The sequence below is a fragment of the Vipera ursinii genome, assembly GCF_947247035.1.
Source record: "Vipera ursinii genome assembly, chromosome: 1".
Taxonomy (NCBI): Eukaryota; Metazoa; Chordata; class Lepidosauria; order Squamata; family Viperidae; genus Vipera; species Vipera ursinii.
In genome coordinates, this window is record NC_139512.1 from 168,917,305 (window position 1) to 168,941,174 (window position 23,870).

At 37.3% G+C, this 23,870-nt stretch overlaps 1 protein-coding gene across 8 annotated transcripts in view; it reads left to right on the plus strand.

The window, feature by feature from the left end:
* Positions 1-23,870, plus strand: part of PMS1 (PMS1 homolog 1, mismatch repair system component) — a 114,995-nt gene that overhangs the window by 13,486 nt on the left and 77,639 nt on the right. For all 8 annotated transcript variants that reach the window (XM_083350502.1, XM_083350500.1, XM_083350501.1 and 5 more), the window contains exons 5-10: positions 3,289-3,452; positions 17,679-17,793; positions 19,647-19,771; positions 20,496-20,636; positions 20,849-21,723; positions 22,833-23,291. In XM_083350502.1, coding sequence (XP_083206628.1) covers positions 3,289-3,452; positions 17,679-17,793; positions 19,647-19,771; positions 20,496-20,636; positions 20,849-21,723; positions 22,833-23,291 — 1,879 coding nt within the window. The remainder of the gene's footprint in view (positions 1-3,288; positions 3,453-17,678; positions 17,794-19,646; positions 19,772-20,495; positions 20,637-20,848; positions 21,724-22,832; positions 23,292-23,870) is intronic.

The window sequence follows — 23,870 nt, forward strand, 5'->3', positions numbered from 1 at the left end:
TCTGCAATGAAAAATTCAGCACAAGGAAAACTACAGCAAAGGATCTGCCCTCGAGGTTGTGTTAAATAGGAAAGCAACTTCTCATTGTTTCAGTCATATATAGTCTCGGATAAACCTGATTAACTGTGCAACAGAAATGATTGTTTTAGATAGGAACCAAAATTGTAGATTTGGAAGAGATCTCAAGGTTGATCTAGTCTAAATTGTTCGGTATTCGTGCTTTCACTATCCACTCTTAAGAACGATATCTGACTATTCCTTGTTACGTTTTCAGTTCTCTGAATAAAACTATTAGGACCAAATTTTCTAACTTTTTATTACCAAGAAATGCCACACAGCTCAAAATGGAAGATGGTAGATTGTATTCCTCTATCCAGAGGTTTTACATTCCAGAATCACTGCATTTCTTGCGGGGCTTAAATTTAACTTTAGTTAAATCATTTAGAGAAAACCTCTGAATTTATGGCATCAAAGTGATGAAAAGGGTCAGTCTTGCAAAAATTTGAGAGTATCTGCTTATTTGCATTGTTGCAACTTGCTGTGTTTTTTTTAACTTTGTTGAAATAATACAGCTTTTAGCAATAGCAATAGCACTTTGACTTAATATTGCTTCATAGTGCTTTGCAGCAGTTTCTTAGCAGTTTACCAACCTCGGAACGATGGAAGGCTTGAGCCAGTCAGGATCAAACTCCTGGCAGTGGGCAGAGTAAGCCTGTGCAATACTGCATTCTAACCACTACACCATCAACGGCTCTTTTTGGTATACCTTAACAACAACTACTTAGATATTTTTCAATTTAAAGTCCTAAAAGGACAAATTATCATCAGAACTAATTGATGAAACCAAGGTCTGTAGATGCTGTTGTTAAAGGTACCTATCAACATGGGTTTCTTCCTGCTGTATTTCCCCAACCCAAGCACTTCTGACTAAACAGTCCTGTTTTGACCAAAACAGCATCATTTTGTTGTATGTACAGGTAATCCTTATTTAGCAACTGCCTCATTTACCAGCCATTCACAGTTACGACACTGATGAAATAGTAACTTTGGGACCAATCTTAATATTTATGACTTTCCTAGGTCTGTAAAACAAAAGAAAGCTGAAGTAAGATTATAAACACAGTTTCAGTTTCAGTTAGGACCACTTCATTTAACAACCAGGTAGCCAGTCCCAATTGTGGTTGCTAAGACCATCTGTATGGTGTGTTTCTTATGAGCCAAAATGCTTGAAACGCTGTCAGTGACTGTGTATATAACAGCGTTCTAGGGATTGAATTCTAGACTTTTTTTTCTTGCTTTTCTGAGTGAACAGATATTTGGCTGTTCTTTTTGAGGTCATATAAAGCAACTGGTAGTTGCTACCATAATAGTTTTAACCATTGGGATACTTAAAAGCTCCTTGGATGCACATGCGTAAGATAATAAGCACTTCCACTATTGCTTTTTTGTCTGCCGTCAGTTGAAAATTAAAATAGTTCTGGAGTTTTTGTGTGAGTATAGTTTTCATGCTTGAAAACTAAGCAGCTTTATTTGTTTATTAGATTTTTATCCTGGTTTTATTACTTTCAAGCGACTCAAGCTAATCAAGGATATAAGCAACCTAGAACTAAAGAGAAACTTCCTAACAGTGAGAACAATAACCCAGTGGAATGGCTTGCCTTCAGAATTTGTGTCCTGCTCCATCACTGGAGACCTTTAAGAAGAGACTAGACAGCCAGTTATCTGGAATAAGTGCTTGAGCAGGGGGTTGGACTAGAAGACCCCCAAAGTCCTTTAGGTAAAGGTAAAGTTTCCCCCGCACATGCGTGCTAGTCGTTTCCAACTCTAGGGGCCGGTGCTCATCTCCGTTTCAAAGCCGAAGAGCCAGCGCTTGTCCGAGGACGTCTCTGTGGTCATGTGGCCGGCATGACTGGATGCCAAAGGTGCACGGAACGCTGTTACCTTCCCACCGTAGTGGTCCCTATTTTTCTACTTCCATTTTTTACGTGCTTCCGAACTGCTAGGTTGGCAGAAGCTGGGATGAGTAACAGGCGCTCTGCTACGCGGGATTCGACCTGCCAAACTGCCGATCTTCTGATCGACAAGCTCAGCGTCCTAACCCACTGAGCCACCGCGTCCCTTTACAACTCTATTATTCCGTAGTCTGTATTCCTCCTGTTCTCCCCACAACAGCTACCCTTTGAGGTGGGTAACCCTGAGGGAGAGTGATTGGCCCAAAATCACCTAGCTGGCTTTCATGCCTTAGGTGGGACTAGAATAGTTAGATGAAACCTAATTTGACTTTGGAGACTAACTGGTCTACAGTAAAAGGACTGCCCAGGAAAAAGACATCCTCCTAGACCAGGGGTAGACAACCTTGGCTCTTTTATGACTCGTGGACTTCAACTCCCAGAATTCCTGAGCCAGCCATGCTCAGGAATTCTGGAAGTTGAAGTCCATGAGTCATAAAAGAGCCAAGGTTGCCTACCCCTGTCCTAGACCCTTGCTCCCTCATCCTAGCTGCTAGGTCATATAGGGCAGCCAGATTGTACCAGGATAAGGTAGAGGACCAAGCTGTACATTTCTGTTTAAATGTGGGATGTTTGTTGAGGTGTACATAGATCCCATACAGGTAGTCCTTGATTTAAAACCCCAGTTCAGGGCTGCAAAGTTCATTGTTAAGTGGTGTAGTCATTAAGTGAAACATCAGGCAACAGCACCCATTTTTCCAACCTTTTTGCTCTGGTCGTTAAGCATGTCACTGTGGGCATTAAGCAAATCTTTCCCCATTGGACTTTGCTTGTTGGAAGTTGGCTGGGAAGATTGTAAATTGTGATTACATAACCGCAGGGGCACAGCAACCCTTGTAAATCCAAGCCAGTTGGCAAGCAACCAAATTGTGGTCATGGGACCACAGGAGTGGTTCAGTGGTCATGACTTTGTGGACAAGTAATAAGCCACTTTTTTCAGTTCTTTTGTAACTTCTAGCCATCATTAAATGAATGGTCATAAGTTGAGAATTACCTGTAAATTTGTCAGTGATACAATCTTATGGTAATATAGTTTTATTTGGTTTACACACACACACACAAACATACACACGTAGATATATTCATTATGGCCACCAATGCAAAAAAAAGTCCTGCAGCATATTTTCTATTTATTTAAGAAAATTTATATCACTGTCCAACTCACTCTCAGTGACTCCAGGCAATTTAAAAGAATAAAGGGATGTATTAATAGAATCGAAAGTGCATTTCTGTAAGTTAATTTTCTTTGCTTTTTTTCCTCACTTGCTCTTCTTGGTAGGGACAACTGTAACAGTTCAAAAGCTGTTCAAGAATCTGCCTGTAAGAAAACAGTTTTATTCTACTGATAAGAAATGTAAGGAAGAAATAAAAAAAACTCAGAAGCTGTTGATGGCATATGGCATTATAAAACCAGAACTGAGGATAATGTTTACGCATAACAAGGTAATTTATAAAATTGCTGCTTCTCATAATCAAAATCTGCTTTTGCTTTTCAATTAAGGATCCTGCCATTATCTGTGCATGGTTATCTCAAAGACAAGAGTGACATCTAATGGACAGATGAAATTTATTAAAATATTGCACGTTTCTACTTTTGCAAAAATGCTTATATTTTACATACGTTTGTGTATCCCAAAGGTGCTTTTTTTTTCAGGAGGCAACTGGACATTCGTGTGTTTCTTTTTAAGTCGTTTCGCTTCTCCTCCAAGAAGCTTCTTCAGCTCTGACTAGATGGTGGGGAGTGGAAGGATTTATATTGCTTGCAGACAGCTGGTCATTTTGCAGTCCTTTTTAGAAAGTCGTTGAAACCATTTTGAAGGTTTACCTGTGTCCTCAGGGTAACCTGAGAAGTGTAAATGTGTGTGAAGCCTTCCTGGCTGCAGGATGTTTTCTGCCCTGTGTCCCTTCACTGTTGAAAACAGGCACAAGCTGCTTGGGGATGAGTCTGTGCTGTCTGAATCACAAACTAAAGCACAAATAGTTCCTGTGGCCTGCAATATTTTCTGGAAATCCGTTCATAGCCTCCCACCATTTGAAGGGTGTTCATCCCAAAGTGCATAGCTAAATGTCTATGGAGGTTCTCAGTCATCCAGGTATAGTTTTTTTTAAAAAAAAAATCCCATTTATATCCCGCCCTTCTCCGAAGACTCAGGGCGGCTTGCAATTTAAGGCACAAATCAATGTGCTTAGCAATAGCCTTCATTCTATGTATATGCCTGCTTATTAGGGCTTTCACACACCCCTCCCCCCCAAGCGGCATTATTACAAAGTCAGCTTATTGCCCCCAACAATCTGGGTCCTCATTTTACCTACCTCGGAAGGATGGAAGGCTGAGTCAACCTTGAGCCTGGTGGGACTCGAACCTGCACTAATTGCGGGCAGCTGGTGTTACTTAAGGAGGCATCAGCCCACTGCTCCACCAAGGCTGTCTCAAAGGTGCTTTTTTTCAAGGGGCAACTGGACTTCCTTGTGTTTCTTTTGAAGTCGTTTCACTTCTCCTCCAAGAAGCTCCTTCAGCTCTGACTAGATAATGGAGAATGGAAGGATTTGTGTTGCTTGCAGACAGGTGGTCATTTGCAGTCCTTTAGAGCGGGGGTGTCAAAACTGCTGACCGGCAAGACGGTTGCATCATACGGAGGCCGCGCCCACCCCAGCTCCGGCAGTGCCGAAAAAAGGCATGCTACGTCGCGACACGTCACATGACGCGGCGAGTTTGACACCCGTGCTTTAGAGAGTCGCTGAAACCATTTTGGAGGTTTACCTGTGTCCTCAGGATAACCTGAGAAGTCCAAATGTCTGTGGAGCCTTCCTGGCTGCAGGAAAAAAAGCACCTTTGGGACAACCGTACCTGGACGACTGGGAATCTCCACAAACATGTTTGCGTATGTTTAGTTTTTTTAAAAAAATATCAGGTAATATTCTTTAATAAGAAGGAAATATGATCCTGGAAAGATCATGTACATTTACTGAGACCCCCAAAGCTGTCTGAGGGCTAAATGAATCCAATTAACAATTGTTTAGAAATATTTGCTGCAATGGAAAGTTACCTCCCCCTCCCCCGTCAGATTGCTTATTTTACCTCCAACTAATTCGTTCGTGGCCCAAGTTGGTTTCACATGGTTCCACGGCATTGAGATGATACTGCAGAAAATGTTATACCTCTGAACACAGTTAGAAAAAAACAACAACAAATTTTTCTGCCCATTGTTGGGGGTATAACTTTCACTTTTGACCCCAGTTAGAGTCAAAATATAAGATGCATTCATAGCCTTTAGGTTAAACTGGGGAGAAACACATAGTTCTTGAAAATCAAACCTAAAACATAGATTACATATATGGGGTTTTGGCCACAAATTTAGGAAATGTGTAACATATGCTACCAGGCAATGCTTGATCATCTTGTTTTCTTTCCCCCCCCCCTGAATTTCTTGAAATAGATCTTGACAACATAATCTTATATTTGTAGCCATTTCCTTTATTTTCACCAATACATCCTTTAAAAAATGGCTTCAGTTAAGGAAGAAATAAAATAGCTACATGTTGTTTCTTGCCAATGCTGTGGGAGCAACCCCTAGAATAATAAGAAGAAGATAGTTTTGGAATAGCAGCAAACATTTACCATAGAGAATTGTAGTGTCATGAAATTGGAGATATTTTCACAGGTGATCTGAGCAAAAGATAAAATAATCTTTATTTAGATGGTTGTCGTTGATTTCAGCCTGTTTACTATTTTTTTCTTGTTAACATGGCTATTGAAAGCATAGTTTTAAAACTTTTAACACAAGAGGTCGCTCATTAGCTATAGCACTAATTAGAACAAAACAAAATAAATAGCCAGAATAGACTTTTAATTAACAAATTCATTTAATTATTATGGAGGGAGAGCCTTTGCATTCTGTGATCTTCAGCACCATCATTTTGTACGCATACAATAAACTGATCCGAATAAAAGATACAAGTTTTGGTCATGTAAAGGCACATTTAGACTGTTCTGTACATTTTATTTTTATTTTTATTTTATTCTAGTACTCAGGTTTATATATTCTTTGTATATGCTTTTTTGTCCCAAAGTTTGAAGGATATCGTCTTAGCTTTTCATTTTTTGCTTTATTAAGTGAAACTTTTACATGAGTGCATCTATAGATTTATAGCATAGAAGATAATATATAGGTCTTTTTAGATAAGATAGAGAATATTATAATAGGCTGAAATTAGCCATCTAAATGAATAGATAGAGTAGTATGAAGGTTGGAGATCATGGATAATCCTGAAATGTTTTTGAAATTGGTAGCTTAGGAGTTTATATTGGTATAATGAAAAAAGTCTGTAGTTGCAATATAGGACTCATGGGAATTTTCTTTATTTAGAAAGAAGTGATATAGCTGGTTGGAAATGAAAGGAAAAAATATTAGACAAGATATTACAGTTATGGTTCTGAATCTGAAATTCTATTTTAAGTGTCAAGCTCTAGGGAAATCAGGAGATTCAGGCAGTTTAAATGAATATAAAGATTTATTGCAAGCTTAAGCGCTCTATAAGAATCTGAACTAACGGTCAAAGCAGTTTGGCAGTAGACAAGGAATTCAAGGTGGGCTGGACTTAGATCTCTTGTGGGCATGAAGGGACTCATGACTGATGACACATTTGACCCCTCCCTTGGACTCAGCCTGGTCATCTCCTACATAAAGCCTTGGAATGTTTGAAACTTTGAATTAAGTTTATCCTTTGAATGTTATTGTAAACTCTTTCATCCTGTGACAGAAAAGCCATCCAAAGTTTTACTATGTTATGAACATGTCTCTCAATTTCTGATACACAGGCATGTTTGTAGCCACAGAATGATCATGAACAAAACTGAGGCATTGGTGTAATATAAGGATGGGTAGTAACTCACTATTGTGGAGGTACAAAAGTACTTGGGGAAAATTACGGAATTGTGCTGGGGCAACTCATTGGACATTATATATTATATAATTATACATATGCAATACACATGGCTTGCCAACTGACAACAACAAAATGGAAAAATAGTTGAGCTAGGGCAGGGATCAGCAACCTGAAACAGTGAAAGAGCCACTCGGAACCGGTTCCCTCACAAAAGGAAAACCTGAGAGCCGCAAAAAATGTGTGCACATGCGCGTACATGCGCGCATGCGCAGAACAGGGTTTCACTGAAGAGTGGAGCCAAGGCGAGATATGCACCTACCCTGCATATTTGAATTGATTGGTTGAACTTTTTTAGTCCCACTTTTTTTTTTTTGACTGCACATGTCAGAGGACTGGGAGCCGCAGGAGACGGCTGAAAGAGCCGCATGTGGCTCCGGAGCCGCGGGTTGCAGACCTGTGAGCTAGGGAATGGAATAGAATGGAATGGATTGGAGTATAATGTTGAATTGGATATAGCTGACTAACTAAAAGTAGAGCCAACCGTAGTGGAATAAAGAACCAGCAAGTAGACTGACTCTTTCTAATTCCTCTCTGGACAAACTGCTTTTCAGCTATTAGGAACATTTGGATCAACAGACCTGAAAATCCCAGGTGAGTTTCCTTCATTTTTTAGTGAAAGAAGTTTTAAGTATAAGTTTAAAGATTTTTTTAAAAGACTTCAGAATAAACAGCCAAAGAACCATTAGAACTTTTGATTTTGGAAAGTTACAAGTAGAGTAAGGGTCCAGATGGATTTGAAATAAAAATTTGGAAAGAAAATAAAAGTAAAAGAATTTTTTTAGTTTTAGTTTGTATTGCTTTTTTGCCCTTGTATTTTTTTAAATAAAATTACCAATAAAAAGATATCGCTGACTGTTCAATATAATTAGTCATCATTAGGGAGTTGGATAGTCGTATAAATCTTCTAAATAAATAGTGAATAGAGCATGCCACACTTCATGATTGCGTTGTATCTCGTTCTACTGTTCTAAAAATGGCTCTGAACTTTCATCTATGCTTTCATCACAGGGTTAATCATATGGTAAATTAATTTATGACATATTAACGTATATTTAGCCTCTTTTGGAATCTCGTCAGGTATGTAATATCCTATAGAAATTAATGGAGGTAGTGACAGATTTTATTTTCCTGGGCTCCAAGATCACTGCAGATGGGGACTGTAGCCAAGAAATTAAAAGACGCTTGCTCCTTGGGAGGAAAGCCATGTCAAATCTAGACAGCACACTAAAAAGCAGAGACATCACCCTGTCAACAAAAGTGCGTATAGTCAAGGCTATGGTCTTCCCAGTTGCAATGTATGGCAGTGAAAGCTGGACCATAAGAAAGGCTGAGCGCCAAAGAATTGAAGCCTTTGAACTATGGTGCTGGAGAAGACTCCTGCGAGTTCTTTGGACTGCAAGGCGATCAAACTGGTCAGTCCTAGAGGAGATCAACCCTGACTGCTCTTTAGAAGGCCAGATCCTGAAGCTAAAACTCAAATACTTTGGCCACCTAATGAGAAGGAAGGACTCACTGGAGAAGAGCCTAATGCTGGGAAAGATTGAGGGCAAGAGAAGAATGGGACGACAGAGAATGAGGTGGCTGGATGGAGTCACTGAAGCAGTAGGCGTGAGCCTAAATGGACTCCAGAAGATGGTAGAGGACAGGAAGGCCTGGAGGAACATTGTCCATAGGGTCGCGATGGGTCGGACACGACTTCGCAACTAACAACAACAACATAGAAATTTGGCTGATGCATTTATAGCACTGTCATTGTTTCTGGAGATACACGTGGACTTTACAGTAAGTATGTACTTTCTACAAACATATTAGGAACATTGTACTGAGAATAAAACCAGTATATACATAAACGTTACTATTCCCTGTAATTGGAAGCTGGAGAAATAGGTTGTTGTCATTGGTTGATAACAGAAATCACTTATGATCTTCTGTGGCCAGCCTCCTTCTCTAAACTGTATTGAAATAATGCATAACTGTGGTGTAATCACAATTGGTAAGACTTTTTCCTTATCTTTAGTGCATTAAGAACGGTTAAGAACTCAAGGATATACAAAACAGTCACTAGATTGATATTATTCCATATCCTCACTCCTATTCCTGTTCATTTCATTTCTGACAACTTTTTAAAGGACACTGTGTGTGGTTTTATACCCTCTCCCCTTTTCCCCATAGACTGAAAAACTGTAAAAGAATACCACTTGGCTTGCTTTCTTAGTAATCTTTATATTTTCGTATTATTGAACATGAAAACTTGGGATAATTATATTTTTTTCTAAGGTGTGTTTTGTTTTGCATTAGCATTAAATAATGGTTTGCTGAACAGACATCTCTTGAACTACTGTTATTTTGACATCCTAGATTAAGCTGTGTGTCATCTTTTTGTGAAGGTTTATCCTGCCAAGACATTCTTTGAATACTGATAATGTTGATACTCCTGCCAGTATGGTTATGTTAGAAAGAGGTATTTTTCCTCTTTCATCATCATGTTCCTTGAAAGCAAACTGAATAATATAATGATCACAGGGAAGTCATTTCTTACCATTTTTGTTATGGATTTTTTAAGCATTTCTGTTATTGGAACAGGATTGGGAGTATCAGATGTTTATTTCTTGCCTGTTAATGTATGTAAAAAAAAATCCTTCCATACTTTCACTACCTGGAAATTTTAGCTGCTTTTTGCCATGTAAAGGAGATGGCTTAAACTGTTTCCCCCAAACACAAGTGGAAATCTGAATTCCCATTTGTGTTTGGGGAAAACAGTTTAAATGCTTTGCCACTTAAAATATTTCAAATTAGTAAAATTACTAGAAATGCTAGCAAGGTTGGGTCCACACAAGAATTGCTGCTTACATTTTGTAAGTGTGAAGCAAATTAGGATTAAGTTGGAATTCTCAGTCCATTCCGAAATGAGAGCCTATGAAAAGGTATTTGTACAACTGAGTTGTCAGACTTTTTTCCTTTTGAAATGATATAATAAATTGAGATGGCAGCTTGTGGCTAGCTATAACAACTGGATTTCTGATGTCATGTAGATATTTTAACACAGATGGAAATATCAAGATTTTAGTTGCTTTCTGCAGGACCCTACTAAAATAGCATTGTTAATGGGAATGTTTTGCGTGAAAAAAAATGAGAGCACATATCTATGTGGAAAAGGAAAGAGAAAGCTTGTTTACTACCATAGGAAAATCTTATTGATTAGTAAGCGTATGTGGAGAAGATGGACACCTGTCTACTAGGAAATGACTGAGACCAACTCATCTTACTGTCTCTCAGCTGTTAAATATTTAATGTAACAACACCAGCCCCCAACAAGTTGAATGTGAAGTGTTGACCTAAAGGTGACATTTTTGTATCCTGTTACCAGTTCCTTCAGTCATCTTGTTTCTCACCCATCACATTTTTCAAACGGCAGCATAGCATTTACAGCAGAAAATTATATTAGCTGCTTGTACATATAGTAGTAGGTCCAATGTAAAATGTGAAAACGTGTGTCTTCAGACCTTGTGGGGTATATCAGTTATTTGAAAATGCTGTGGGAAAGAGCAAACGTCATTTCATCAATGTCAAATACCATCAGAAAGAAATTTGTGGGCTTTTTTTCATTTTTGTATTGCCTGATCCTGTGTTTGCTTACACAAATATTCCTGTAGTTGCTGAGCATTATACTGGGAGGTCAGTCAATTTTCTTTTTCGCCTAGAAAAAGGCAAGAGGAAATACTCTTGTTACTCTGATATTTCCTTGTTGGCTCTGATCAAGAATTGGCACTGATCAAGAACTGCCATTTGAATTTGAATTCCATTTGTATCATGTACAAATCACCTTGGAGATATATTCTGCAGGACACAAGGGATTTTAATACCTGACTTTTTTTTTTTTGGCTAACTGGTAGATGGGTGCAAAGAGTGAGAGATGATGGATTCATAGAGGCAGAAGCTTTGAGAGTGATGAATGATGTACTCTTATCACTTTCCTGCCCTCAGATAAAAAGCTAGATTGGGGATCTGGAAAGGGGCAGCATGCAAAGCCAATGTATTTCCCAATTCTTTGCCAAGAAGGTCCTAGAAGTGAAGTGACAGAATTGCTTAGAGTATTAGAATATTAGAAGACAAAGACTGTATATGGTCATACATATTAACATCTGTATGTTATATGATGCTGCCCAAAGTAACTTTACATGGGAGATGCGTATACAATTTACATACATGCATACATACTGTAATAAGAGCTGCAAAGTCATTATTCTACTGTGTGTATTGCATCTACAAATTCACATTCAGCACCATTCTGTTCATGGTTACCCAGAATGTTTTCAGGAAGAGTAAGTGGAATGGTTCTCCTGCACACTGCTATAACGTATTTGTGAGATTCCATGTGAATAAATCACTTGTATTTAGCTCAAAAGTGGATGTTACTTGAATAGAGTATAGTGAGTGTTTTGGGGAATAATGTTGCAAGGTTACCTGAAAATGTTTTCAATTTGTGCAATCCAAGGAAGTAAGTAGGGTTTTCTGTAATATTAGCTCTACTATTTTGTGTGTGTTGGGGGGGTGGTGTCCGTGTTCTGCTTGGGTCCTTCTGGTAACTAAGGAGGGATTTCCTCTTGGATACTATATGTGAAAACTGCCTCTTTATGAGAGGAAATGGTATCATCTACCTTGAGGGAAGCAATAATGTATCTGCTCCTGAGTGTCACTGCCGTTTTTTGTTTTTTTTTTAGTTTTGCCAGCAGCTCATTTCTATCTGTACATTTTCCCCTGCTCTCTGCACCTGTGTTATTATCTTATCATGTAACCATAGTGAATCTCACATGTCCAGCCATGTTATGGTTTCAAACTGTTTTGTGCGCATGTCTAGAAAAAGTTTCTCACAGTTACTCTTTTACTCTTTACTTTCTATTCTGCCTGATGAGAGAATGTAGTCAGTTTTAGGTCTTTTGTTTTCTTATTAAAAGTTTTACAGTAGAATATGCCTCGGATTTCTTTCTTTTTTTTATGTTCACCATGCGAATGAGCCACGGTCCATCCTCCTCTGATAGGGGAGTAATAATCCTCCCCCGACACTGAGGTTATTTCTCAATCTAGCCATGTTAGATAACTTTGCCCCATCTCCAATCTGCCCTTTTTGGGAGAAGCTTTGTAGAATGCAGCAGGACATAGAGAGCCCTAGATGAAGCAGCGTATTTGAATTCCTCCCAATTAGGTTCAGACCTGATAGCTTTCCCCAGTAGTATTAAATATCATCAGCCACGAAATCTTTCTGGACTGCTTACAAGAAGTGAGTGTGCTCTATACAGTATGGTGTTTATGAGTAGACAGTTTCAGTCCATAGTTACCGTAGAGGAATAGTCATGGTTGTTGTTCCCATGTAAGGTATCTCAAAGGCTGGCTATCCATATTATTTTAACATCTGTATTGATCTACAAATGTTAATCCGTTGATTTGGGATGAAGCATCTCCATGTTGATAATATCTAGTTATACCTTGTCACTTATCAGCAATAATATATTGGCGGTCCTTGCTCAAAAATATGGAAGCTATGAGAGACTGGATGAGATGAGAACAAACAAATTATGTTTTACAGAACAAATAATGCAATTCGTATTTTATGGGTCTCACAAATGTCAATGTTTCCTCTGCTATTGAAAAGGGGAGTTTTAATTTTTAATAGGATGTGACTGGCCTTTGCTTAACTGCTGGAATTATTCATACAATAGCTCAATAGGCTGCAGTCCTTTGGACTTTGGATCTCTAATGGTCTCTTTCACTAGCTCTCTCATCTGTCCAAATCTTTTCTGTCATCTGCTTCTCCAGAATACCTCCCCTTTCAAAAGGAGGGTTCAGATGAGCAAGGAGAAATCTGAGTCTGCCAATCGTGGCAGTATCTGTTCTTAGCACTGACAGTGGGAAAATCCAGTAGGAAAATTAATTTTCAAATCCTGCAGAGCAGACCCAAAGATTTATTATTGTCCCAGTTGATAGCACCCTGTGCTGTGATTGAGATTGGTAACACCAGGTATGCTAAGAAACAACATTTTTTAAAAAAATGTTACTTGTTAATTGAGGACACTGAATTCATCTTTGGAATTTACAAGTACTTTACAGTGCTTCTATGGATCCAAACAACTCCTGATGATAGTATTATTTTTCATAAGGCATTAGCTTTCAGTGGTACACATGGTCTCATCTGCTTGCAACTTTGTAACCCAAGTTTCTAAAATTAGTACTTTTAAAACAGGTATGTCCATCTGGTAGTCTGTGGACTAGATCTGGCCTCTTAAGCAATCTATCTTGGCTAAAAATGGCTTTTTTACATAAAAAATGTGAGACATTTTTACCCTGGAGAACATTGCAAATTGAGTTGGATTAGAATTAAAACCTTAATGGCTATGTTCTACTTAGTGCCAAGAAAAAAACCTTAAGAATCTGTTTAGGAAATCGGCATTGTACAATATGAACGTGCCCATTGACTTTCTTTTTTGTGTCAACAGTGAGGAAAACCAGTAAACTATGCTTAGGCATCTTTTCTGTTTCATCCAAGTTAGGAACTATGATTAGTAGACTCCAAAACAGAAATCAGTTTCATGAACCTGCTGTCAGTTCTAGTGAACTAAATTAAAATTTGTATCTTAGCATGCTGCACAGATATTGTTAATATCTTTTGGACTGCCTTTTGAAGTATTCACTACGCTTCCTATGAAACAAAATGAGTGCAGAAAATAACTTCTTTTCTGCAATCTTGAAGTTTTACAGAGTCAAGGAATACACTAAACATTTGAGCAGGCACTTGTATTCCAGAAAATAAAAGTGGGTGGCCTAAGTCATAAACTTAATTAGATTTCATTTTTATTATATTTAACCTAATGTGGTTAGGGCCCCATTTGTGTTGAAGTAACTGCTGAAGCACTACAGGCCCTGCTACTACTCCCTACCCCCCAGGTTGACTCTGGGTATCTGGGTTGTGTGTTTGGGAGAGGACACCCCTCCCCACACAAACACCATCTCAGGTAAGGGAAGCAGAAGGCCAGGATTAAGGGGTAATGAAATATCTGGGGGTTTTGTTACATCCAAGCGGTGATCAACAGGAGCCAGATGACAGGCTTTACCCAGGGAAGATGCCCCCAGTGCTTAATACCAGTGGCTGTTCTGTTCCACTTTGTAAACTGTCAGTTCTTATAATCTTCAATGAAACAGAAGGCAAGATATATTTGGCTAGCTTTCACTAAACCTAAGATAGTCTGTATGTAATAGTATAGTCATCACACTGCCTAGAGTCAGATTCATTCTTGGCTCATCATGGTCCCCAGATTTATATGACCTAGAAAATACAGGGGTGTGCGACAATGTATTTATAGCATAATCTTCAGAATATAGTCAAGACTATAAATCAAATAGTTCGGGAAACCTGTTGTGAGATAGAATGAAGAATCATAAATGTACTGTAGTACTTTATCAAGGCTTTAAAAATTAAATAAGACTATGAATCTTAATCAGAAATGATACCAATCTAGGATTAAAAAGTAAATATAAATGCCTAGGACAGTCACTTTTTTTGTTACCTGAGCTTTGTATTTAGCAGATTATCATGCTTCAAAGTTGGCCTGGTTTTTTTGTTTTCCTCACTGTGAGTTGTATCACATGCATCTTAATTTACATGCAATCTAGATGATTAAACTATATTTAACTAAATGTTTAAATATTAAGATTTTTAATCCATAGCTTGCTCCACGATTATTTTTATCTCAAACTATTACTTCTGTTGTTACAAGATTGCAGGACTTGATTATTTTCTTTCTGGCATAATTACGGTACATCTCAATTTTAAAGTGTGTAGATTGTGTATCATTAATCATATTAAATATTCATTAATCACATTATATATAGGAGATTTTGCATATGCAGGAACCTTATTGCAACTCCAGATTGATTTAGTGGGCGTTCTCTGGTGTAGAAGGAAAATCCAGTGATTCTGAAACCCATTCATTCATTGCTCTAAAGTTGATGTCAGCTCTTAGTAACTGCATAGATTTTCTCCAGTCTGATTCTTCAGAACCTTCCATAGTCACACCCATTAATGCTGTACATTATGGGTTTCTTCAAAAAATGGTCTTCATATAATGTGCCCAAAGTGTGCTCATGTGAGCCTTGAATGAGAATTCTGAGTTGGTCTGTTTGATATTCCACTTGAAGGAATTGTTTATCCATAGTATTCTTAAGAAACTTTTCCAGCATCAGAGCATCAACACAATTTCTATCCTACTTCTTCAGAGTCCAACTTGCACTTCCATAATGTTGTGGGGAAAACCATTGCCTTTGTGATTCTGATCCCAGCATCTGAATGTCTCTTCCAAGGCCTTCGTGGCTGCTGCGTCAAGTGTTAATCTGCAGGGTGTTTCTTAATTGCTGGTTTCCTTTCTGTTAATATTTAATCCTAAATATTGGTTTAATATGAACTGAACACGAATTCTATAATGAGGTAGAATTGGTTATAATTTTTTTTGCTAGATTATTGTACTAAAATTTATCTCATTTTGAAAATGACTAGGATTTTATAGTAATTCAAGTACTAGAATTATGTGAGATTTCTATCTGCGTGCATTTCACCATATGCACGATACTAGCATTCAACTGTTGGGTTTTTTTAAAAATACTTAATATTGTTATCTTATACTTGTTTTCTGGAATTCTGTTTCCAATTTTATTAATTACTGTTTTGTAATGAATGTATCAAAGTAATGAATGTATTGACTAACTTCTTTCTGAAGTCACACTGATGGTATTTGTGAATCAAAAAGCCAACATCTTTGTGAATGTTTTTAAGAGTTATACAGTTGCGTATTTGTAAACTTCCCAGTTGTTAAAAATCTATCACTGGACAAGAAATAGGTAAGGAACTCTAGACAGACAGTTGCTACACAATATATAGCAATGGACCAACAGTACAGTCATGGCCAAAATTGTTGGCACCCCAGAAATTTTTCCAGAAAATCAAGTATTTCTCACAGAAAAGTATTGCAGGAACACATGTTTTGCTATACACAGGTTTATTCCCTTTGTGTGTATTGGAACACAACAAAAAAGGGAGGGAAAAAAGCAAATTGGACATAATGTCAAACAAAACTCCAAAAATGGGCCGGACAAAATTATTGGCACCCTTAACTTAATATTTGGTTGCACACCCTTTGGAAAAAATAACTGAAATCAGTCGCTTCCTATAACCATCAATAAGCCTCTTACACCTCTCACCCGGAATTTTGGACCACTCTTCCTTTGCAAACTGCTCCAGGTCTCTCTTATTGGAAGGGCACCTTTTCCCAACAGCAATTTTAAGATCTCTCCACAGGTGTTCAATGGGCTTCAGATCTGGACTCATTGCTGGCCACTTCAGAACTCTCCAGCGCTTTCTTTCTGGGTGTTTTTTGACGTATGTTTGGGGTCATTGTCCTGCTGGAAGACTCAAGATCTCGGACGCAAACCCAACTTTCTGACACTGGGCTTTACAGTGCGACCCAAAATCCTTTGGTAATCCTCACATTCAAGGCACCCAGTGCCAGAGGCAGCAAAACAACCCCAAAACATCATTGAACCTCCACCACATTTCACTGTAGGTGCTGTGTTCTTTTCTTTGTAGGCCTCATTTCATTTTCGGTAAACAGTAGAATGATGTGCTTTACCGAAAAGCTCTATCTTGGTCTCATCTGTCCACAAGACGTTTTCCCAGAAGGATTTTGGCTTACTCAAGTACATTTTGGCAAACTGTAATCTTGCTTTTTTATGTCTCTGTGTCAGCAGTGGGGTCCTCCTGGGTCTCCTGCCATAGCGTTTCATTTCATTTAAATGTCGACGGATAGTTCGCGCTGACACTGATGCTCCCTGAACCTGCAGGACAGCTTGCATTCCTTTGGAACTTGTTTGGGGCTGCTTATCCACAATCTGGACTATCCTGCGTTGCAACCTTTCATCAATTTTTCTCTTCTGTCCACGACCAGGGAGATTCGCTACAGTGCCATGGGTTGCAAACTTCTTGATAATGTTGCGCACTGCGGACAAAGTCAAATCTAGATCTCTGTAGATGGACTTGTAACCTTGAGATTGTTGATATTTGTCCACAATTTTAGTTCTCAAGTCCTCAGACAGCTCTCTTCTCCTCTTTCTGTTGTCCATGCTTAGCATGGCACACACAGACACACAATGCAAAGACTAAGTGAACTTCTCTCCTTTTTATCTGCTTTCAGGTGTGATTTTTATATTGCCCACACCTGTTACTTGCCCCAGGTGAGTATAAAGGAGCATCACATGCTTGAAAAAAATCTTGTTTACCCACAATTTTGAAAGGGTGCCAATAATTTTGTCCAGCCCATTTTTGGAGTTTTGTTTGACGTTATGTCCAATTTGCTTTTTTTCCTCCCTTTTTTTGTTGTGTTCCAATACACACAAAGGGAATAAACCTGTGTATAGCAAAACATGTGTTCCTGCAATACTTTTCTGTGAGAAATACTTGATTTTCTGGAAAAATTTCTGGGGTGCCAACAATTTCGGCCATGACTGTATATGCTGTACTCATAAGAAAGTACTTGTGTTTAGGAACAGAATATTAAAAACCCAGGACAAGCGTACCATTTCATACTCATGTTTGTGAGTAGATCTTGTTCTTATTTTATTTATATATATTTATATAAATATTTATTTATTTCATTTTAATGTTATAAATTTGGCTTTCAGACAATCATATGGCAGAAGACCAGGGTACTAGACCATAAAATGGCTTTCATGGAAGTAGTGGGACCTGCTGTTATGAAGAACATGGTACCTTTTCAGCAGCACCGTGAAGATCTGAAGTTAAGTTTCTAAGCCTTTACATAAATTACTTCTTCCCAGTATTATTTTGACTTAATATTATTTACGTCTAATCTGCTGTCATTTGAGTTGTCTTTGACTAATGAATTGACAATAACATAAACATTAAAACATCCATATTTCAATAAATTTTCTGGGGGGAAAAAGAAACATACTAATCAAAAAACCCCCACAGAATCTAATAGAATAATCCCAAAGATCAAAATGTCTTTATTTTTTCTGTCTGTGCTGTGCTATATTATTTTTAAGTTCTTAAATTGCTCGAATCTGAGTCATTTGAAGGAATGCTTCCTAATCTGTGGTCCCCCTATGGCAGGGGTAGCAACCTTGGCTCTTTTATGACTCGTGGATTTCAACTCCCAGAATTCCTGAGCCAGCATGGCTGGCTCAGGAATTCTGGGAGTTGAAGTCCACGAGTCATAAAAGAGCCAAGATTGCCTACCCCTGCCCTAGAGGTAAAAGAGATAGTTAAAGTTAGAGTCAGCTTATTTCTCAGTATCTCAGCCTTTTATTTTTTTGAATTATTTTACTTCTATATTTGCATTAAAGAACATAGAATAACAGGGTTGGAAGGGACCATGGAGGTCATATATCCAACCCCTTGCCTATGGCCTATGCCCATCCTATATACCATTCTGGACTTTCTTTGGGCTTGATGGGATGGATACATGAGATCATAGAAAGAATAACTGAATGACGGAACAGAATAACAGAGTTGGAAGTGACCCTAGAGATCCTCCAGTCCATCCTCCTGCTCAAGCAGGAGACCCTATACCATTTCAGACAAATGGCTGTCCAATCTGTTCTTAAAAATCTCCAGTGATGGATCACCCACAACTTCTGGAGAAAAGCTGTTCAACTGATTAATTGCTCTTAACTGCCAGGAAATTGCCCTTAGTTCTAGATTGCTTCTCTCCTTGATCAGTTTCCGTCCATTGCTTCTTGCCCTGCCTCCGGTGCTTTGGGGAATCAGTTAACCTCCTCTTCTTTGTGGCAGCCCCTCAAATATTGGAACACAGCTATCATATCGCCCCAGTCCTTTTACTAGACTAGATGTGCCCAATCCCTGCAACGTTTCTTCATATGTTTTAGCCTCCACCCCCTTATCATCTTTTTGGTTCTTCTCTGAACTCTTTCTATAGAGTCTCAACATCTTTTTTATATTGTCGCGACCAAAGCTAGATGCAGTATTCTATATGTGGTCTTACCAAGGCAATATGAAGTGGTATTAATTCATTGATTCTGCCCCTCTATTAATGCACCCTAAAACTGTATTGGCTTTTTTTGGGTGGCTGCAGCACACTGCTAACTCGTATTTAAGTGATTGTCCACTAGGACTCTTAAGATCCCTCTTACAGTTACTGTTATTGAGTCAGGTTCCATCAATTCTATACCTGTCCATTGTTCTTTTCTTACCTAAGTGTAAGCCTTACTTTTCTCACCACTGAACTTCATTTTGTTAGATGGGATCCAGTGTTCCAAGTCTGTCGAGATCCTTCTGTGTTGGTGTTATTGCAAATTTAATGAGTTCCCCTTTAGTCCCTCATCTAAATCATTTATGAAGATGTTGAAGAGTAATGAGCCTAAGACAGAACCTTGGGGTACCCCACTTCATTCTTCCCTCCATGCAGATGTAGTTCTATTAAGGACTACACATTGAGTACAGTTGGTCAGTCAGTTACGAATCAATCTGGTGGTGATGCTGTCTACCCTACATTTTTTTTAACTTTGACCAGAATCTGTTTTTTTTCCCTTAATCTTTCTTATTATTCATAGAAGAGTTATTATGTGATTCAGTGTTATTTAATGATATTTTACATTTATTATCATTATAGATATCTTTCAGTGGCTTTGTTCCAAAGCCTGATTCAGATAGAGGTTTGACAAGTCAGTCAAACTCAGAAAGAAGTTTCATTTTTATAAACAGCCGGCCAGTGTATCAAAAAGAAATTCTTAAGGTACTGCCTTTTCAATCCTATTTCTGTGATTTACAAAAACATTGTTTAAATCAAAAGGTAGCTATGGCAGTCTTGAACTCACGTTTTAACTTTGTACATTAGAATGCAAGCCTGTATCACAAGTTGTTTTGAAATTCCTTTTAGTTTTAGAATTTTATTCCACCTTAGCATGGCATAGAGATGCAATTCTTAGTTGTTGTAGGTCATCCTCCTCCTCTTTAACCTAAGGTAAAATTAAAAGTTCCCATATTAACTGTGAAAATATTTTTTTTTAAATATAGTTCCTCAGTAATTACTATTGTGCAGTAGTTTGCCTATTCTAACACAGGGAACTACTGCATCAGCATGCATTTAGAGAACATACCAGGTGAAATAGTATTACATTCTTGTAGCATGTCACCTTACCAGCAACAAAGTATTATTGCAGCCTAATAAAAGCTGCTATTTCTTTCCTCAACCCAGATATGTGACTATAATTCTTGCTATATATACTCAAAGATATAAACAAACAATTATAGTATGGAATCCAGAGTCATAGAAGCAAAGTTCTGCTATAGCACGGCTCCTTCAGAGCAGCTTTACACAGGAAAGGTTACCATGGGGAAAAGAAATATTCCCTACACAGTTTTTTTAATGAAAAGTGATCCATTAGATTCTAGCAATAATTTGCTATTTAATTTAAAGTTATTGAGTTTAATTTTATTCTTTTTTATGAATATTTTAGCTTGTTCAACAGTACTATAGCATATTACACAAGGATTTTTATCGATTGTTCCCGATTTTCTTTCTCAACATTACTGTTCCTCCATCTGCTGTGGATGTCAATTTAATACCAGATAAATCTCAAGTATTAATACATAATAAGGTAGAGTCTTTAAGTCTTTTTCTCTTTCTTAATATGTAATTAGATACCGTAATAGAGATTTTACTATGATGATGCAGTAAAATAATTGTTTGTGTTCTTTTAATATTACTTGGCTTTTAAAAAGGGTAAAATTCTTGTGGCCTGAGGATAAATAAATTGTTCTGCAACAATAAGTAATATATTTTTATTGAATTATTTCTTCAATTTTTTAGGAATCTATCTGTCTTGCTATTGAAGAGAGCTTGACATTATTATATGGACCATTAAATAGCTCTGTGTCTTATGAAATGAATGCAACCAACAATACCTCAAAAGATATTAATGAAGCTGAACAAGAAGTTATAACCCAGTCTTGTACAAGAGTAAATCCACTTGCTTGTACTTCACAGTCTTCACTTAGTAATGACATACAAAATGCTAATGTGCAGGAAAACAGATTAGTTGGCAATCAAACTATATATAATCATTATTCTCATGATACTTCTACTGAAATTAAAATACCTGATAATGAAATAGTTGGATATGATCAATTTCAGGATAACCAACCAAATAATGTACTTTGTCAAGATCAACAGAATAAGGAAATATTTAATGTAGATAATAATAGTGCAGTGGACATTCAGTGTGAAAATAGTATGGAGAGTGATTCAAGAAATTACAGTTTTCAAGAAGAAAGAGAAAGAGCTAAAACCTCTGCAGATTCATCTGAAATCACTGCTGATAAATGGAGTCTGGGGAATGCATTTAAAAATTCCAGAGCAGAAAATCTGGAACCAGTTCAGATTTTAATTCCAAATATGGATGAAGTAAGAAGTCAAAAGAAAAAGGGTGGCTTAGCAAAACTTCAAGAAGAAAGTAACAATCAAACTGTTAAAAAAACAAATGTGATAAAAGATAAAATGGGTCAGATTACAGCCTATGACTTAATTAGCAATAAGACTATCAGGAAATCCATGTCAGCATTTGAACTTTTTGTTCAAGACTCTTCTCCTGATTCATTGAGTGAAATTGCCAAATTAAACTCAGAAAAACTACGGCTGAAAATGGAAGCAATGTGGAACTCATTGAATGAAGAAGAAAAAAAGAAGTAAGATTGTTGAACTTAATTCTGTATTAAAACTTGTCAGTTTAAAATAGACTGGATATAAATCCAACAAATAAAAAATATTTTCGTTGACTGTGATAAGATGTGTTTTGATTAGTGTAGCTGCAATTACAGTTCAACTTAATACCACTGTTTTATGAATAGCCAACATTTAAGAAGGAAGCAAACTTCATGGTTTTCTGGATCTAACTCTCCCAAGGAGCTAGTAAGGGATAATGTTTTGAGGAAAAGTCATTTTCTGCACGCGATAGAATACGGACAGCATCCAGCAATTTGCAAATAGACTAATTTCATGCAAAAGGATTTTTCGCTTTTGCCTTACATCGTTTCTGCATAGATATAAGATACAAGTAGTCCTCAGCTTATGACCACAATTGAGCCCAAAGTTTACATTGTTAAGTGAGACATTTGTTAAGCGAATTTTGCCCCATTTTACAACCTTTCTTGCCACAGTTGTTAAGTGAATCACTGCACTTGATAAGTCAATAACCTGGTTGTTAAGTGGATGTGGCTTCCCTGTTGACTTTGTTTGTCAGAAGGTCGCAAAAGATGATCACATGACCTTGGGACAGAGCAACGGTCATAAATACAAACCAGTTGCCAAGCATTTGAATTTTGATCACTTGATCATGAGGATGCTGCAAAGGTCATAACTTTGAAAAAGAGTCATAAGTCACATTTTTCAGTGCTGTTGTAACTTTGAATGATCACTAAATGAATTGTTGTAAGTTGAGGACTACCTGTATATGGAGGAGGAGGGATCCATTTTGTCTTTGGTTCTCTTCACTGCTTGTGGAAAATGTTGGCTACAATCCATCATTACTGAACACAGTTCTGATATATATGTTTTTGTTTTTTACAGAAATAAATTAATCCAAATAAAGAACTGTAGCTATAATATAGTCTCCATATTTGTATTAAAAAGGAATTGATATTGAAAATATAGTGACTTAATGAAACTTAAAACTATTAAAATGAAGCAGGAAGATTGTTTTTGGTACAAAAAGCAACATATTATGTATTTATTATAACACTTTGTGCTAACACAATTCATGCACTCTGTTCTTTTCCATTCTTTTTCTTTATATAAGATACGAGGAAAAAGCTGACAAAGATCTGGAACGATACAACAGGCAAATCAGAAAAGCTATGTGTCAGAATATACAAACATCAATGAGGGAGAGAGAGAAAAGACATAAGATTAAACTAAAAGACTGCTTAAATAATCAGCAAAAATTGGACACCCTTTTTAATTCGCAAATAAGAAAAAAGCATAATGATTACCAAGCAATAAAAACTGTACAACTGCCTTTCTCCATGGATGCATTCAAAGAAAAACTTCAAAGGCTTGAATATAAAAAGGCAGATAACAAGGAATCTTGCTTAATTCGCCTTCTGAATTTTCCTGATGCATGGATACTTGCCTCTGAGGAAAAAATTGATATGCTAAATCCATACAGGATGGAAGAAGCCCTTCTCTTCAAAAAGCTAATTGAAAATCATAAGCTTCCTATAGAGAAATTGGACCCTCCTATTATATTAACTGAGAGGTAAAATGGAAATAACATTCTAGAAGTATATCCATCTTAAGTAAACAGGAAAGCATAGGTTTTGATTTGTGTTTTTATTTTCTAAATTAGATTGTACACGTGATAAAATGAAACAAGTAAAAAGCCACATATTAAAATAAACCATTTAGTAATAAAAACGTATTTTGGATGATAAAATTGAAAAGATTTAGGGGTATATAACAGGCGTAAATAGTACAATAAGATAAGGCATTTACTATTAGAAGTCTGTATTTTTTAAAACACTTATATTTAAATGGCAGTACAGGAAATACATACCTTGTTTAAATACTGGTTAGGATTTTAGATAGATTCACTGGATAATTTGCTTTTCATAAGATTTTAGATTAATTACTCTTAACTGTAGAAATGGAACAGGACTGCATACAGGAGCTATTTTCACGCCATTACATTTATTCGTTATTAGTTTTCAAATGATTCTGTTGCTCCTCTGGAATGCTTAAAACAATTCCCCGCCCCCCCCCCCAAAAAAAAAGATTAATGGCATGAAAAGTTTAGAAACACTTGGCATCTATTCTTTCACTCAAAATAATTATAATG